This window comes from Trichosurus vulpecula, chromosome 5, assembly GCF_011100635.1.
Source record: "Trichosurus vulpecula isolate mTriVul1 chromosome 5, mTriVul1.pri, whole genome shotgun sequence".
Classification (NCBI taxonomy): Eukaryota; Metazoa; Chordata; class Mammalia; order Diprotodontia; family Phalangeridae; genus Trichosurus; species Trichosurus vulpecula.
This window is the reverse complement of record NC_050577.1, coordinates 185,307,525-185,326,927: the sequence shown is the minus strand read 5'-3', so window position 1 is coordinate 185,326,927 and position 19,403 is coordinate 185,307,525. Positions and strand designations below refer to the sequence as shown.

The 19,403-nt window shown below is 36.5% G+C and overlaps 1 protein-coding gene across 8 annotated transcripts in view; it reads left to right on the top strand.

Annotated features, from left to right (window-relative positions):
* The window catches only part of PLEKHA5 (pleckstrin homology domain containing A5), a 196,476-nt gene that overhangs the window by 94,003 nt on the left and 83,070 nt on the right, over nt 1-19,403 (top strand). For all 8 annotated transcript variants that reach the window (XM_036758859.1, XM_036758858.1, XM_036758857.1 and 5 more), the window contains exons 6-7: nt 7,132-7,236; nt 9,572-9,644. In XM_036758859.1, coding sequence (XP_036614754.1) covers nt 7,132-7,236; nt 9,572-9,644 — 178 coding nt within the window. The remainder of the gene's footprint in view (nt 1-7,131; nt 7,237-9,571; nt 9,645-19,403) is intronic.

Below are 19,403 nucleotides of genomic sequence, written 5' to 3'. Positions count from 1 at the left end.
ACAAACTTATATTCAGTTAGAAGGGAAACATGCCTTTAGTGTTCACTGTACATTGATGAGGATTGTTGCTTCCAGCTATATCAGAGTGACCCTAATCATAATTACAGAGGACAAAAAGCCCCATGCATCAAGAATAATAATGTTGCAGCTGTGTTGAAATTAAAGCAAAACTACAAGGGAAGGGCAATGATTTAGCTAAAGCAAGTGCTGACTTCAATTAAAGTGCTGAATAAAATCATGGATGTTAAAAAATTTGCTGTTGAAAAAGCTGATATGGAAATGTTATCAAGAGAAAACAGAAAGACAACAGTAATAGTTTTCAGATGGAACAGGTGGTCAAGGAGCTAAAGCAGAACTTGAAGAAGGAAAAGGAAGAGAAAGGAAACGAACATAAAATGGGAAGTTTTTAGAAGATAACTTTACATCCCCATTTCAGTTTAAAAAGTTTATTTTGTCTTTAATGAGGAGATAAAATCTTACTTACTGAATTACGTGCTTGTCATATCTGTGCCCTTCTTTACTGTACTGATGATTATTCTTCCTAGATGGGGTGGGGGAAGAGAGAGAGAGAGAGAGAGAGAGAGAGAGAGAGAGAGAGAGAGAGAGAGAGAGAGAGTGTGTGTGTGTGTGTGTGAGACGGGAAATTAGGGAGCAGTAGAAGGAAGAATTCATGAAAAAAGCATAATGGGTTTTTTAAGAAATGAGCATTTTGTAAACTCGGAGATTGCTACATCATCATTAAAGAGAACTATTAATAATTAGGATTTGGAATTTTAAATTAAAATATATATTCTTTTTCAAACCGTTAGGAATATCCCTTCCAACAACTCTAAAAAGTTGACAGAGTCACTTTTCATTTAATTACCCATGAAATTATTGGTTGGTTTTTGAAGTATGTAGCAGGAGAACTCAGGAATATTGAAGGAACCTAAAACCTTTCTTGAGCATTTGTGAGTCTTAAAAATAGAATAAAGAACTCACTTTGGAATTGGGTTAGGTAGAGAAAATGCTATAGAAAAGATAATAAGAATATCTTGAGAATTATATATTAGGGATGAACTTTATATATTATCAATAATTACTACAATGCATTTTTTAAGATATACAAAAATAATTTCTACATTTATTATATTACAGACTTTAATCATTTCTCAGAATTGATCATTCTTATTAGTATAGTTTGTGTTTTAAGAAAATGCTAGTGAAGCATAGTGGGTTCTAAGATTATCTTAGTGAATAAATAGCTTTGCTAACATGTTAAAGTTTATTGGCAGTTGTCAGTATTAATCTAGACATAAACTAGTGTTCAAGTTTATCATTAAATGAGGTTGTGTAATATTCTTAACTAGATTTTTAAGCAGCAATAAATACCAGATATCTGGGATGGTTAAAGTTCACTTTTCTACCAAAGTTTAGAAAGACTAGATAATTTTAAAGATCTCTTCAGCCCTGCTTTGATTGTGTTATAAGATACTCAAAACTTATAATTGTAACACTATCTAATTATGCTGATTGTGAATTTTTGTAATATTTTTATATGAAAAGTATTTTCATTGATACAGAGCCAAGAGCATAGTCATCCATTTTTCCTTGCAGCTTTGTTTGATACTATATATTTCTTCTTTATATCCTCATTTGTTTTAACAGCAGGTAGGAAAATATCTTGTAGTTAAAATATAATCGGACTCTGCCATTACTTCAGTACTTAAATGGATCTATGACTTGTGATATCGGTGCTCCCTCCAGTGGTTTAGCTGAGTTCCACAGGATGAGAAGACATGATTGACTCAATCACTTTCTTATCCTACCATAAATCCTTCAACTTAGTTGATCTCTTAAAATTACATTATATCAGTAGCATATGGGCTATCTGTCAGTGATCATTTGCTTTTGCCCCGTGACCAGCTCATCTCCTTTTTCAGGGTCCATTTCTCTGATAACATCCTTTGTACTGCTTCTAATATCCATTCTTTGTTAAAAATAAGTTCCAGTCTATTCAAGTACAACATGCATTTCCTCATTACCCTTTTGTTGACCTGAAACTTTAATTCTTTGGAGGCTGTAGTCTTCTATTCTTGATAGCCATATAGAACTACTGTTGGTGTTGGTGTTGCTGTTTTTAAAAAAATTAGCCTTTCACTCTTCCCCTACCCCTCTTTCTTTACAAAGATAGATCACTATGAATGTAGAACATTGCATATGATGTTTGAGTGTTTCGTTGAGCTTGTTTTTTTTTTTTTTTACTTATCTGGGTTTTTTTCTTTGTTCTTCATCATAGGGGATGGCTCTTTTGGTGTTGGAGTGGAACGGGGATACATTGGAAAAAGTAGAAAATGTAAAAACTAAATATAGCAATAGGAACATATTAAATATTTTTCCATGGGGATGTGAAGCTTGAAGTTACTAAAATCTCTGTTCAATTTTCCAAATACAATTCAGCTCACTTTCTTTTTACTGTTAAAATTTAGTCCTGCTTCATTGTTCACCTACAGTAGGAGTAAGCATATTTTCATTTCTTTACTCTCTTCTGCTTCCACCACTCAGCAAACTCGCCTCCTTTAAGATTTACTTTATCTCTGTATATCACCAGACCTAGAACTTTGTTGCAATTAATTCCTATCCCTCAGATTAGCCTCCTTAATTTTTCATTGAGTTCAGTCTTCTTCTCTACTCTTTTTACTTGGAAATTTAATTATGTACATTTCGGTACCCTCAAACATTCTCATCTCCGATTTGATTAGCACCCTATGCCTTCCTATCAGTGGGTATCTTCTATATTCTATACGTATTTTGTTTGTATACATGTATGTAACCTATAGAGAAGAAATGCCATAGTGAATAGAGCCTGAAAGATCTGGGTTCAAGTCTCCCTTTGACACATGTTGGCCTTGTGTGTGACCTTGGGTAATTTTTCTGAGTGTCCTCAAGCCCTCTAAGATAATAAGTTGGAGAGAAGATACTCATCTTCATTGACTCACTGTGTGAGTGTGGCCCGAGGCTCCGTCTTGAGCCCATTTCCATTTGTGTGTGGTCAGTGATGTTATTGGCTCTCAGATTCAGCTATCATTTCTGTGCAGATGATCCCCAGATCTGTAACCATCATCTCTCTCCTGAGGAGTAGAATGCCAGTCCTGCTTTGCCAACTACCCGTTGAACATTGCCAAGGCAGCTGGATGGCACAGTGAATCGAATGCTGGACCTGGAGTCTGGGAGTTGAAATCCAGTCTCAGTCACTTGCTAGCTATGTAGACAGACCCTGGGCAAGTTAGTCACCCTTGCTGTCTGCCTCAGTTTTCCTCATCTGTAAATTTCACCCATAATAGCAGTTCAATTCACCAAACACTTATTAAGCACCTACTTTGTACCAGGCACTCTGCTAAGAACTGAGGGTACAAATGGAAAGAGAAAGATAGTCCCTGCCCTCAAGAAGCTTACAGTCTGGTAAGCAATACACGAAAGATAGCTGAAAAGAAGTTGGGAGGGTGTTGGTGTTACTTTGTGCGGGGGCAAAGAAGTCTAAAATGAGTCTAGCCAGGTGGGGAAATGAGGAAATACCTGTTCTGTTTCCCTTTATTAAACCTACCACCAACTTCCCAGCGTTGTTGGGAGGACAAAACCTCAAAGCACTATATATGTGCCTATCAAATTCAGCATGTTCTTATACTTCATGTGGACTTCTCAGGCATCCAGGTTTACCACTTCCCCTCCTCCATACGCAGTTATGTTCAACATCTTGTCAGTTCTACCCCTACAATCTCCCATACATGTCCCCTTCTTACCTTTTGCAAATCATTATTGTCTTAACCTAGGCCATTATCTCGTCTCACTTAGGCAATTACAAAAATTCTCCTAATTGGTCTCTTTAATAGTCTCTCCTTCTCTCAAACCCATCTTCCACACAGCTGTCAAAATCAATTTCCTAAAAGCACAAGTCTGACCATGACACTCACCTCTGTAATATTTTAATTGGCTGCCTATTCCTCAGCTTGGCATTTGAAGCCCTTCACAACCTGTCTCCATCCTCCCCTTCCAGATTCACTTCACTTACTTTTGACCACTCTGTTCTATTTCACTCTTGAGCCTTTACCCAGGTGTTCCTTCAAGCCCAAAGTCGAGGGTCACCTGTTGGGCCCCCAGTGTCAGTACTCTCTCCTTCCTCAAATTGTCTTCTGTTACTTAGTTGTGTACATATTCTATCCCTCAACAAATTGTTAATTGCTTAAGGACAGGAATTTTTTTTGTTTTTGTCTTTGTATCTTCATCATCTAGTACCCTTCCTCATGTGTGGCAGGTGCTCAGTAAATGCTTGTGTAATTTATAGAAAAGCCCTATTATTATTTTTGTTTTAGAGATGAGGATGAGGTTGAGAGAAATTACATTACTTGTCCAAGAGGACTCACACAACTCTTAAGTGCCAGAATCCAGAATTCAAACCCAAGTCATTTTAACTCCAGATCCGTACACCCCCAGCCTCCCTTTCCATTTTGTAACACACACTGCTCCTGTGAGACATTTAAGTGGCACAGTGAATAGAGTGCTGGGCCTGGACTCAAAAAGAGCCATCTTCCTGAGTTCAAATCTGTCCTCAGACATTTTCTAGCTGTGTGACCCTAGGCAAGTTACTTTACCTTATTTGCCTCAGTTTCCTCATTTGTAAAATGTGCTGGAGAAGGAAATGGCAAACCACTCTGCCTAGAAAACCCCAAATGAGGTCACAAAGAATCACATATGATTGCAAAAAGGACTGAACCAACAGAAGCTCCTGATGGGCTGTCCATCCATGTCATAAATCTCAACAATATCCATTTTTATGTGCTTAACTTTCTTTTCTACCTGGAAAGTTAGGGTGAACTCTTTGGAGAGTTTATAGCTCTCATTTAAGTAGCCCTGAAATGTTTGTGCTGTCCACAAATAGAAATATCTCAGGGATCTCACCATCCATTAAGAATTCTTTTCCCATTGTGATCCTTTATTTGAAGTTTTATGACCGTGGCAGATTGTTTTGAGGAGCAAATAACCCCCTTGATATTTTTAAAAAGAAATTGCAGAGTTTTCTCTATTGGGTGTTTCAAAGATCTTGTAAAGTCTCAATATTCTCATTTACGTCACCTAATAGAAGGAGACCTCCTGAGACATCATTTTACTCTACCCCAGGGTGGGAAACCTGCTCTACCCAATCAAATTTTTTTTTTGTTTTCATAGTCAATAAACAGTAATCACAGTGTGATCTTTTACTCTTTCTACCTTTCAGTTAAGTGTTTAATGCTGTAGCTGGTTTTGTAAAAGCCCTTCCTTTTTCTTACCTTCAGTGAAGATGGCTTGAACAAATTTTTCTAATTAAGTTTTAGAGACATAGGAAAGTACAAACATAGGCTGGTAATTATTCATATTTTCTCAGTAAGCTTTCTTTGATGGTACTAATGAAATTTTTAAAATTATTCACTATGTTTACTGTTCCCAGATTTCCTGAGAATCCTTCAATAATCTCAAAGACTGTATCACTTCTAACATAGACCTACTTGATGTATATTCAGTCTAATCAAGCTGGAAAATTTAGGTTTAGAGTCAGTATATGTCAGTTATGATCTTGGTTTCTGTCATTTACATGTATGACAGACGTGTTCCGTAGTCTTTTGCAGTCTCACTTTCTTCATCTATACATGAGGGACTACAGGACATCTAAGATTCTTTCCCACTAAAGTATCTATAATCCTGTTTTGTTTCCTCAGTAAAGGCTAAATGTGATGATTCCTCTGTCTTTCATGGTTAAAAGGTAATTTTAAAAGTCTTGTCAGATTGTTTCTCTTCTTCATCTGTTGTCTTCCAGTTTCTTAAATGCATTCAGAATCATTTAGCTTACTTGGGTGTCTCACCAAGCTTTCTATATATACTTCATTTTTTCTCTATCATTTTTTACTGTTTTATGAAATGATGCTATTGATAATCTCCCAACATCTTCCTCCAGAAGATTTGACAGGAGTTCCGTTCTTCACCAGTGTGACCCATGGCAATCTTATCTTCTCACTTAGCAAGGAGAGCAAATATTTGCTGATTATAGTGGTTTCTAGCCTCTTTCAGCCTCCTCTTTGAGGAGGAAATGGTAACCTCTTTTATCAGTATCCCTTTTTTGCCTGTCTCAGCTTGTGTAAGTAGATCTTATTCAAGTTCTTTTATTTGCATGCCCTTCATGTTTTTATTCTTTATTCTAATTTGTTAGCATCAATTTTGATCTTTGCTCTGGCAAGTCAATAGTATGACTGTTCGCAGACAGCTAATTCAGACATGACTCCTATGTTAGTAACTAGTCACTTCTTGCCTTCCAAACATACTCAATTTTATTTTTTGTGATATTTGGTGCTCACCATACCTAACACCTTTGAAATTTCTTCTTAAAGTGTTCATCACATATATATGAGTGACACATCTTTGTAGTGTTCAGACCTTGAGTCTATTTTGTTTCTAAGCTAAATTTTCAGTATTTTAAAGTTCCTTATTACTAAAGTCTATGTTGATTTAAACTAGAGGGACTTAGCAAGTTCTCTGAATTGTCAAAAAGTTTAATGACTTGTTAAAAACAGGGTCTTTTAATACCTTGGGGAAAGTCTTTCTTTGTAGAAAACAAAATCTTCATTGTCATCTATTAAAATACATAAAGGATTAAAATTTTCCCGTACAAGTTTCATGGAAATCCATTGCCATAAGATCATAGATTTGGAGCTGAAGATAGAATTTTACATTTCGCATATGAGGAATTTGAGGCCCAAAAAAGTTAACTGGCTTGCCCAGATCAAATTGGTGGTAGGTAGCAGAGCCAGGATTCTGGCTCAAGGCTTTTTAGTACATATCGCATGCTCTTTCTGTTTGGCTACTTTACCTTTCCAATCAGTGAGAGCTTTTATTCTCATAAGTGTCATTTTTCCAAGATTTTAAAAAATATTTTGTAAGAAATTTTTTCTAGTTCTCTAATATATCTATTTAAATTCATTGAACATTTGGCATGTCTATAACAAGCAAAGCACTGTGCTAGGCACTAAGATAGCTACAAAATAAATGAAAATTTCTCATAATCATAGAATAATATTTTGATCACATCTGTAGCCATTTCATCTTCTAACTTTTCATTCCATTTAGTCTTCACGGTCTTCAAAAAAAGTTCATAATTTTGGAAAGAGATCAAACTCAATTAAAAGGAATCCCAATGCACCTGTTGTCAGACGAGGTTGGCTTTACAAACAGGTACCTTTTAATTTTTTATACTATATTAGGTGAAGCATTGAATCTTAAGCGTATAAAGTGGAATTTGAAGTTTACAGAGGTGGTCTTTCCATGATTTCTGATTGTCAAGTCTATTGGGGAAACGGTGGAAATGATAATAGAAATTTCATGATTTAAAATAGATTTATATTTATATTTTATATAAAATAGATAGTAACCTGTTTTGGAAAATATAAGGATAAGTGTGTAAGAAGTATTTAGTTAGAGTAGAAATTTCATTGAGAAATTTTGGCTTATTTCACAAGAAAAATATGCTAAGATTTCATTCTCTCCTGCTAATACCTGAGCATATATGTGCCCTTGTACATATATACAGTGTCACTTCAGCTTTGACAAACCTAGTTGTTGAAATACTTCAGAGTAGTATTCCCTCTACATATTTGTACCCGACTCAAACGTTTAGTGGTGTCATTTCGGTCCTCTTCAATAACAAAGGACAACAACCGATCAACTCCCTCTACAAGTGGGAGAGCACACAAAAATTAGCTTTTGGTACTCAAAGTATTTTTTAATTTTGCTAAAATTATTCCAAAATGTATTGTTTTGTATTATTTTGGCTTTTGCTTTACTTCCTTCTTAAAAGGAGTAAACTACATAGTATGAACCTTGTAGTTAGGAAATAGTGGTACAGTAATGACACCTCATGGTATATTGAAGTATATTGAAAATATTCCTGTTTTCTTCTAATTCTTCAAATTACTGTGCTTTTTAAAGTTGTTTGTCAGCATTTTAGTTTTTTTAGTCACCTGCCAACCATTATTTTTTTCTGCTGTCAGTATACCTTTAGAGATAGTGGCATGGAGAACTGACCTTAAAGTCAGAAAGTTCAAGTTTAATCTCTGATACATACTGCATTGTGATTCTTAGTTCTCTGGACAGCCAAGTCAAGACTCTGAGTTGCAAAGAAGGTGCCCGCTTGCATTGGTGGTCCCCAAGGGGAACTACCAATGAAATAACCGCTCTTGAAGCACATACACATGTGTGTACGCGCATGCATACACTCTCTCTCTCTCTGTCTCTCTCATACCAACATACTAATAATTTGCCATTTATCTGTTTTGGCCTAGAAATCAACTTTGTCATAATTGTATCTAAGTAAAAAGGCCTGAGTGAGTTTACTGCAATTAAAGTACATGAACCTTAACGCATAGAAGCACTAACCTTTATTTTAACTGGTCAGACTTTTAAAGGTTCATTTGTTGATTTTCAGCACTACATAATATAGCTAAGTTTGATGGATGAGTAAGATCTTATTATCTACATATCTTTCAGACAGCACTGATAATAAGAAATGTATCACGTGTACCCTTTGATAGTACAAGTAGTTTTCTAAGCAACAATTTAAGGTAATTATTATAACTATAGTGCTTAATGACTATTCAGAGCCTGTTTATTAGGCGACTTGACAATTTTAATTTGCCCAAGAAAGTTTATAACATCTTTTTTTTTCTTTTGAGGTGTTTCTCTTTCACAAACATACTGCTCCCTATCCCAAATACCCCTTTTGTCCCACGTATCTAATTATTGCTTTAATTTCAGAATTGTTTTGAAATGGTAGTTATAACAAGGAAATTATTTAATGACTATATATTCAAATGCATTTAAAATTTGTCATTTTGTTTTGAAGGATGAGTTCTCAAGGGTCAATGTGTATTTTTTTTCTTTTTGATTTTGCCATTAATAGTATGTAGGCTTTGTTTATGGCTTTTTTAAAGGAAATGCATAATTTTGTATAAGGCTGATACATTTTTATGAAATAAATTATTTGGGGAAGAAATGTCTTGCCAGCTGGTAAACCTGTTTTTCAAAGTGAGCAAAAATTGATTAGAAACTAAATTTTAAAAAAAACAATGTCGATAAAATTGATGTGTAATCTGTCACTTATACTATTTACTATAATTTTAAATCCCGTTCTCTATAGGAATAATTTAAATAGACAATAATTATTCCTATTGCATATTGGCATATTTATTATTTCTAGTTTGCCAGAAAGCACACGCTACTTTATTTGTTATCCTCATGCCATCCAGTAGTCATATGTGCCCAGAAGAATGTATTTAAAGTTGCTTTAAAATATTAAACCACTCTTTTTATATAATAGTTGCTTCAGAGGTCAGTAGACTTGGGGAAAATTTCTGACAGTGAGGCTCTTTAATGGCAAAACTATATATTAAACTTCAGTTTATCTTTTTATCTTTCTAAGTTTATGGGTCTGAGCATTATTATAAATGTATCAGGAGTCATCTTAAATTGTTGGAGGTGAAAATTATTCTGAAAACATGCTTATTTGATGCAGGATAGTACTGGTATGAAGCTGTGGAAGAAACGCTGGTTTGTGCTTTCTGACCTGTGCCTCTTCTATTACAGAGGTGAGTATGCAGAAGTCGAGTCTCTTGTTTCCTACTTGCAACTATGTAATTTTTTGATAAATCTTACTTCAGAAAAACAAGTGGATTAGGAATCAGGAGGCCTGCATTGTGTATAGTCTCAGCTGTGTGATCTTGGACCATTTATTTCACCTTCACTACCCTCTGATTCTTGTTCTGTAAATCGATAGTATTAGAGCAGCATTGAAGTTCTCTTGCTTAATTCTAAAATTCTTTGACTCTAAAGAAATGTTAAAAGGGGAAAAAATTTAATAGCAATATTTTGCTATTTTTCCTAATGATGCATGTTCAGAGTTTGGATGGGACCTCAGAGACCTACCTGTTCAGCATAAAAGAACAAGAATACGTTTTACAGCATTTCTTACAATAGTAATCCCAACACTTAGGCAGTGTGTGGTACACAGTTAGAACTTACTGAATGCTTTTTGATTAATTAATGCATTGATTCATTGACCAGGCCTTGACTTGAAGACCTCAAGTGAGGGAGAGCCTATTGTATGTAAAACGAGGGGATTGGATGATAGGAATTATGGTGTCAGGCAGTTCTAAATCTCTGAAGCTCTGTGCAACACTGAGGCGACCCATTCTGCTTTTGGATAGCCTTGAATTTTAGGAAATGTTCCTTAAAGACAAGTCACCTGAAAGTCCTTGAATAAGTCTAAATTGGTCTCTTTTCAACTTCTACCAGTGCTCCTAGTTGCACCTCCTGGGGCCATGAGGAACAAGTCTAACCTCTTCCACTTGAGACCCTCTGAAGACTGCTATTGTAGTCCCCCTTGACTTCTCTTCTCCAGGTTACAATCCCTAGTGCCTTCCACTGATCTTCCTACGGCCACATATTTAGGTCCTTCACCATACTGTTTGGGTTCCTGGATATTCTGTACTTTTATCAGTGTCCTTTGTAAAATGTGGCACTCCCAATTTAACCCAGTACTCAATAAATATTTAGTAAGTGCATATTATATACCAGGAACCATACTAGGAAAATAAGCAATAAAACAGTCCTGCCCTCAAGGATTTTACCTTCTATCAAGAGAAACAGCAACAACAGCACACATTATCATTGCTAGCATGAATAGAGTGCTTCCTATGTGCTAAGCAGTTTAAAAATATTATCTCATTTGTACCTTACAACGACCCTGCAAGACAGGTGCTTTTATTATCTCTCTCTTACAGATGAGAAAACAGAGGCTCAGAAAGGTTAAGTAATTTGCCCAGGTTCCACAAAGCTAGTAAGTGTCTGAGGCAGGGTTTGGATTCCGGAAGATCTAAACTCAGGTCTTCCTGGATGTTGTCCAAGCCCGATATCCACTGTGCTGCCTAGCTGCCTCCTGTACATATATAAACATATACAAAATAAATAAATAGTGATGTGGGGAAAGCAGTAGTAATTGTGTGGGGATTAGGATAGGTTTCATGTAGAAGAGGAATCTTGAAGGAAGAAAGGGATTCTAAAAGTCAGAGGTGAGGCATGAGGGTATTCGAGGTATGAAAGACAGCCAGAGAGAAAGCATAGAGGGAGATGGAAAATTATGCTGTTTTTGTTTTCTGTCCTTCGTTTTCTAAGCGGACCGCTGACATCACAGGTGATATCTTGACTTACACGTAAATTGGACTTAAGCGAGACAGGGTCGCTCTCTCTTCCTGAGTCTTTAAGTCCAGTGGCTAAACAAAAGTCAAGATGACTGGCGATGGCGCAGGATGCAGTGGATGACCTAGGCGTCTTTGATGGCTTGACCAAGCTCTGAGCGCTCCATAGGGCCTGCTTCAGCCACCTTTATGGCCATTGGAACAAACTGTTCTCATCAGCCCATTCTGCCAGGAGAAGTCTTTGTGTGCTTGGGGTAGACATCCACCTAACTCACTGATTTTTTTGAGGCCTATTAGTTACCTTCAATCTGATTTAACCCATCTGTCAAGACAGTTTATTGGGGTGTGGCCATTGCGCATGCTACAGCTTCTTGGAGCCATAAGTGCAAGTTAGGTGAATCAGGTAGATGCTAAATATTCATGAGCAGCCCTTAAAAGGGCTTGGCAGGTACACACACCAGAGTGTCTAGTCCTCTCTGAACACCCTATGCACCCCAAGTTGTGTATAAGGAGTAAGAAAATTAGTTTGGCTGGATTTTAGAATGTGGAAAGGGATATATAATAAGACTAGAAAGGTAGGTTATGAAGGACTTGAAGTGCCAAAAGAAGAAATTTGTATTTTGTCCTAGACACAATAGGGAACCACTGGCGTTTATTGAGCAAAGGAGTCATATGGTTAGATTATGCTTAAGAAAAATAAATTTGGCACCTGTGTGTAGGATACATTAGAAAAGAAATGGAGAGAACAAGGAAGGAAGATTAATTAGACTGTTCCAATAATGCAAGCAAGAGGTGATGAGGGCCTGAGCTAAGATGGTGTCTATGACTAATGTTAAAGAGTTGAACATTAATGGAGTTGTGGAGGTAAAAAAGACAAAATTTGACACCTGACTAAATATGTAAAGACAAATAAGGAGTTAAGGTTAAGTCTAGGACAGTACAGATTGGAAGGTCAACCAGAAGGGGAGGAGTGGTTCAGAAGAAGGGTGACTTTGAAAGAAAAGATGAAAATTTCTGTTTTGATTGTGTTTGAGGTGTCTATGGGATACTCAGTTTGAAATATCTAATAGATAGTTGATGATATAAGATAAGCTTATATCAGAGAGTGAACCTGGACGTATAGATCTGAGAATCATTTGCATAGAGATGCTAAAAACCCGTGGATTTTGATGATGTCACCATGTGAGAATATATAGAGAAAATAAGGACCTGAACAGTACCTAGAGGTATACTCACTGTGACACAGGGTGTAATATATACGGATGATAAACCGGGAAAAGAGACTAAGGAGTGGTCAAACAGTCAGGAGGAGAACCAGGAAAATAGTGTCATGAAAACATTGAGAAGAGATGATGCAGATGGAGAAGGTGCTTAACAGTGTCTCATGCCACAAAGAGGTCAAGAAGGATGAGAACTGGAAAAAGACCAGATTCATTTTGACTGGCCAAGTGGTACTAAACCTCTCTGATCCTGGACAGTATGCCTAATGAAGCCTTTGATTGAAATTTTTGGATACCATGTCATTTTGGCTGTTGAATCATATTGATTTTAGCAGTCCTAAAACCTCCACAACTTTTTCAAACAAATTGCTATCCAGTCATGCCTCCCCCGGCTTGTGCTTATGAAATTGATCTTTTGAACCAAATACAAGATTTTACATTGATCCTTTATCAGTTTTATCTTATTACATTTTCAAGGCTATCGTCCAATTTATTAGCTTTTCTTCCTAGTTTTTTATCAGTAAAATCTATTTAATTGATAAATTATTTTTTAATACCAGATCACAAATCAAATATAGACTATTTTAATTATCCGGAAAAGCAAAAATATATTTGTTCCTAAATGTCCAAATTTTATGAATCTCATTTTACTAATCTGATTTCACTAACCCCAAATTTATAAATGGAATATTAATATAAAGTACGCAGGAATCTCATTTGACACTGTTTTTGTGAAGTCGCTGCCACTTGATGGCTTCACATAAAAGGTACATAGTAAACAACGCTTTTGGTAGTTCCCACAGTCCTTAGGATGAGATCCAAAACCACCATATGCAAAATTCTACTCTCTAGCAAAAATTTTATAGTGAGATTCCAATGTACTGGGGTTTGGTTGTTTTTGTTTTTGTTGTATTTTGTTTTGTTTTTAATTTGAACCAAATATACTGGCAGATGTGGTAGGTTTTGCTTACCTATATTTTCTTTATTAGAATAAAGGGAAATATTTAAAACCAGCTTACATTGGTCAAAAACTCTTGATCCTGTAGAACAATAGATAATTATAAACATGACGACAAAATATGAAATGATTGTATTCAAGTGACTTACTTACAATTATACTTTAGAAGTCAAGCTAAAATCACTGCTATGAAGTACATAAATATAAACCTCAAGACATGCAAAAGAGTGCCTAAGGATTAAACTACCAATACTTTTCAAAAGAAAATGAAAATTCCTCTCATTTGTAATACAAAATGGAGGCAGTGTCACAATGGAAAAAACATTCATTCATTGGTTCTGGATTCAGAGGAATTGGGTTCAAATACCTCCTTTGATTCTTAATACCCCTCTGACCCTGAATGGGTCAGTTAAACTCTATTGGCTTTGATTTCCTTGTTTACTCTAAGAGGTTTGAATTTTAGAGAGCTTGTAAGGTCCCTGTTAGCTCTAGATCTATGAGCCTGTAATCCTAAAATTGTCATAAATATAACCTCTCTTTTCTCCACTTGAAGGCTGTTTTTAAAATCAGGAGTCCTTCTTGAAGACATTAAAATGCCAATACATAATTCATTATTTTTAGAGAGATAATGCAAAGTATGATAGACTTTTAGACCTGGTTATCAATTTTAGACAGTGGCAGTTGTTTTGTAGCATAGTCAATATACAGTGAGGTAAAGTTAAGCCTTCTGTTTTGAAAACTCTATATCAAATTTCAGTGAACAGCCTTAAAAGAAGCATTCACCCTTCCACCTTATAATTTGTATTTATCATAAAATTTTAATTCTTATTTTGTATTTACATAATATACCTTGTAATTCATGTTTATCATAAAATTATAGTCATTTATAATGCATTCTTCCACAAGTTATACAAAACCATTGCTAAGTCTGAATTACCTGGATATCTGAGAGAGCAGTTTCTCTTAGAGATGTTGGCCCATTACAGTTTTTCTTGTTTTACTCTTCTTATATAGGGTTAACCCTGATTGAAAATTCATAATACTGTAATTTGTAGCTCCCTGTCCTGATTACTTGATAAATTTCTCTAATCCAAATTCTGATTTAAATTCTAATTTAAAACATAAAACATGACAAGGATGAGGACATGTATTGCTTTAACTATGATTTTTAGTCCTTTAAAATAAAACAAAGACATTTTTAAAAATTTTGCCTAATTCTGTTTCCTGCAACAATAACAAAAAGAATCTGCTAATTCTATTTTTCTGTTTGGTTTTTTTTTTTTTAATTTTTGGTTTTCGGAGACGGAGAAGGGAGGGCATTTGGGGTTAAATGACTCACTCAAGATCACACAGCTAGTAAGTGTGTCAAGCGTCTGAGGCCGGATTTGAACTCAGGTCCTCCTGACTCCAGGGCCGTTGCTCTACTCACTGTGCCACCTAATCATCTGTTTGTTTCTTAAGAGCACTTTTGCCATCTTAGGAGAAGTTTATGTTAGTGTGCTAAGAAATAAAGATGACAACAGGAGAAACTATAATGAGTAGAAGTTCACTGAGAGGAAAAAAATTTAAATGAAGTCAGATTGTTTGATGCTGTGTACTGTGAGCCATTACTGCTTGATCTAGGTCCTGCAGCTAGGATTGTTGGGAGGAAAGAATGAGCACATGTTCCTAGATGTGTGACCCTCGGCAGGTGCCTCAGGTTCTTCATCTGTGGGATGGAGATGATTATGGCACCTGCCTCCTAGGATTGATGTGGGGCTCAAGTGAGATAGTAATTGTGAAGTGCCTGGCACATAGTAAGCACTGTGTAAATTTTAGCTAGCAGCATTATTATTGTTGTTGTTAGCACATGCAAAGCGGTTTGCAAACCTTGAGTTGTTGGCGTTCAGTCATTTTTCAGTCACATCCAGCTCTTCATGACCAATTTGAGGTCTTCTTGGCGAAGATACTGGAGTGGTTTGTCATTTCATTCTCCAGCTCATTTGACAGATGAGGATTCTGAGGCAGACAGGGTTAAATGTCTTGCCCAGGGTCACACAGCTAGGACTGAAGTCTGAGGTCAGATTTGAACTCAGGAAGGTGAGTCGTCTTGACTCCAGGCCCAGCAATCTGTAGCTGCCCCAATAACAAACCTAGAAGTCCTATATAAATTCTAGCTATTTTTATTCTTATTGCTGTTTACATAAAAATATTGTACTTAATTTTAAAGTTTTGCTTCAAAAAATTTTGCTTTTAATGCTGTGGCTTTTCCTGTCACATCCCCCTCCCACTTCCCCCCCACCTTTTGAGCCCTTCCTTAAAACTATATACTTCTACCAAACCTACACTTGTGTATATTTGTGAACTTTACATAGAGCACATTGGAAGATGTTTTGTCACTGCTTTTTTTTGTGAACTAAGATAGAGAAACTAGTTTTCATTGAATTTTAGCTTTTCTTCCCATATTCTTTGGAAATTTTAGTCACCAGAACTATAGAAAGTAAGTAAAATTTAGATAAGCCCTTGGTAGTTTTCTGTGTCAAATTTCTTAACATAATGTTCACATTTGTATTTCCGGACATGGCTGTACAGAAAAACTTATATTTAACCAACATCTTTGTACTTCTTAACAGCAGATACAGGTAGATCCCAAATAATACCAAAGTTAATCAGTTTTTCCATGTTCATAATTATTTTCTATCTGTTTGCTTTAGAATCTTGCTCCTTGTTTCCTGAGACAGCATTGTTTTATAGTGAGACTTAAAATAGGAATCCATCATAATGTAGGAAAGAATAATAGAATATCATTGTTGGAAATGTATTCATAAATATATATAAATATATATATATATATATATATATCCTGAATGTTATAATGAGTTCAGCATTTTAATACCTTGTTTTCCCAAGTTTCCAAGATGCAGAAATAATGTTAAAACATCTTAATTATGAGCCATATTCTAGCCCTACTTAACATGGTTACACTTGGATTTTGTGTTTGCTCTCCTAGCACTTAAATCCAGAATACAAACATATGCCATTTAAATCATTAGTTTGTGGTGTTAAGCTACGCAACATTTCTCTAGGATGGGGAAAAGAATGTAAGGGTACTTCCCCTGGCATATCTGACAACTGCTTTTTTGTTTTGGATTCTTGTTGGTCTGGCTTTGGGTGTGGGGGTTTCTTTGGGAGCAGGGGGATGTTGGGCTTGGCTTGGGTGGGTGGGATCATTGTTTGAACAGTGGAACCTGGAGGGAGCAGTGAAGCACCTAGCAGCCCCTGGCAGTCATGCAGCTAAGCAAGGAGAGGGTGTGAGGGTCCCCATAAGAAAACAGCATTTGGGACAAGGAAATCATCATTGTGCTGCTCTATATCCTATACCTTTGTAGAATATTATCCCTGATTCTGGGCTGAGTTCCCTGACTTCAGCCTGCTCCTTTGGTCTTTGTCATACCCATGAATTTGAAGTACTACCTCTGGTTTACTTTCAAAGGTCATAGCTTTGTAGCTTCTGGCCACCAGAGAGCTCCTTCCTCATGCCCTGATGATCTCTTTCAATCATCAGCAGCAGTGTCACCTCTCCCTACTCAGTGGAAATTTGAAGTTCTCTGTTATTCAGAGGATAGACAGGTGGGAGGAAAGCCATCTACCATCCAGAAAGGTGTTAGAAGTTTTATGTGACATTAATTTAGAATTTGCTTATGACAGACTGCCATGGGTATAATGTTTTGATTTTTTTTTAACCAGACATTTAATTTTTTTGGTTCCAGCTGAGGAAACTCTTATCAGTGCAATTTGGTACCTATTCTGCAACTTAACAGTCTTAAAGAGCTGCCTGAAGCACTGACAGGTTAAACAACTTTGTGACTCCGAGGCTGACTCTCATTATAATGTTTTAATGGTGTAATTACAAAACAATGTTATGTTGTTTTGAGACAGGGTTATGTGGGACCAGGCCCATATTTTCATTTATATTGAACATTTATTGAGCATTTAATATGCTCATTATGTTCAAGGCAATGTGTTTGGGTGCTGTGGTAAATTCAATCAATCATCAGGCTTTTATTAACATCTTATTATGTGCTAAGTACGGTGCTATAGGCACTGGGAATTCAAAGAGTAAAATAAAATAGTCCCTATCTAACCAGAGGAGGCAACATGTATCTATCTAGGCATATGCTGAATGCATACAGGGTGATGGATCAGGAAAAGTTTCATGTGGAGGGTGGCATTTGAGCTTTAAGGAAACTAGGGATTCTGAGGGAGAGAAGGAAGTACATTCCTGGCATGAGGGACAGCCAGGCAAAGATGAAATGCTGAATGACTGTGTGGCTCTGAGATTGTCTAGAGATGGGAAGCGGAGTACCCTCTGTGAAGAACAATAAGGAGGCCAGTTTTGCTGGGAAATAGTGTGGGCAGAGGGGAAGAATGTATAATCATTGGATCGATGTTGTGAAAAGCTTTAAATGTCAAGAGTTTATGGAGTAGGGGAAATACCTGGTGTTAGTTACTTGAGCTTTAGGGAAATCACTCTGGGGACATACTTAGGAGTGCAGAGTGAGAGAACATAACATCCCAACTCTCTTATAACTCTAGTGGTGATTTTATAAAAGAGCACCAGACTAAGTAATGATCAGGAACTTCAAGGAAAAACTATAGTAAGTGCATTTCCCCTGCCCAGATCTCTACAGAGATAGCCAGAAGCCTGTAGAAACCAAGGAAGAAGTCCAACCAGAGAAACCTAGCCTACAAGCATGGCACATAGAAGCCTTCCAGCATGTGGACCAAGAGAAAACTAGGGAAATCTGTATTCTGCAATGGTATACCTGGGGCAGAAGAATTAGAATGCAAACACCCTAAATTAGCAGCTTGTCAGTCCAGACAAGGGTCTGGAGCCCAAGTAACTCAGCATGGGGTGGCAATATCTAGCCATGCTCTGAATCAGAACGTTGCTGGTGCAGCTCACTGGTTTAAGCCATCCTGAGGGTTCTTGAAAAATAGACCACTCAATATCAGGAGGAAGCAATCCATCAATTATCAGTAGACATTTATTAAGCACCTACTGTGTGCCAGAAATTGTGCCTAAGTGGTGGAAGGATCCCAGATAGTACAATTCAGGACCAGATAAAACCCTACAATTTCTTCTAGAAATCCTCAGAGCTTAGACAAGCAGCCTTTCCTTATCCCTTTTAACTCTAGCCTTCCCTTTGTTTATTATCTTCAGATTATCCTTTCTATCATTTGTTTGTACAGCGTTCATCTTGTCTAAACCATCACACTGTGAGCTTCTTGAGAGCAGGGACTGTCTTTTACCTTTCTTTGTAATTTAGCACTTAGCTTACATAGTACACAGAATGTAGGAGACATTTAATAAATGTTTATTGACTGACCAGCAAAGTCCCAAATCAAGAAGTAATGCTGGGAAAACACGAATGATAAATAAATATTAGTATAAGGAGCCACAGATGCCCCAGACCAAAACCCAGAAGACAGTTAATTGTACATCTTATCTATAAGCAAAGTGTGCAAATGTGCCAGTAATTCTGATAGGATTTCTGGAAGATATGAAGCAGGAATTTAAAAGTTATCATATGAACGAAATTAGAACTCAAAAGCAAGAGTTCTTAATCTGGGGATCCTTGAACTTTTAAAAAAATATATTTTGGTGGCTGATTTCTTTTGTAACCTTATGTATTTTTGTTATGTGCTTTTAAAAACATTCACCTGACTGCCAAAGGGGAGAGGGGGTCCATTTCACCAAAAAAAAAAAGTTTTAGGAATCCCTTCTTAATCCCTAGAGAAAACCTTTGGGAAGGAAAATAAACAGCTTAGTTCAGGAGGTACAAAACCTCAGTCAAGTAACAGACCCTCTCAAAATTAGATTGGACCAAACTGAATTCAGCAACTCCACAAGACAATAAGAAATACTAGAACAAAATTGAAAGACAGAAAACCCAGGAGAAAATATAAAATATCACCTGTCAAAACAACTGA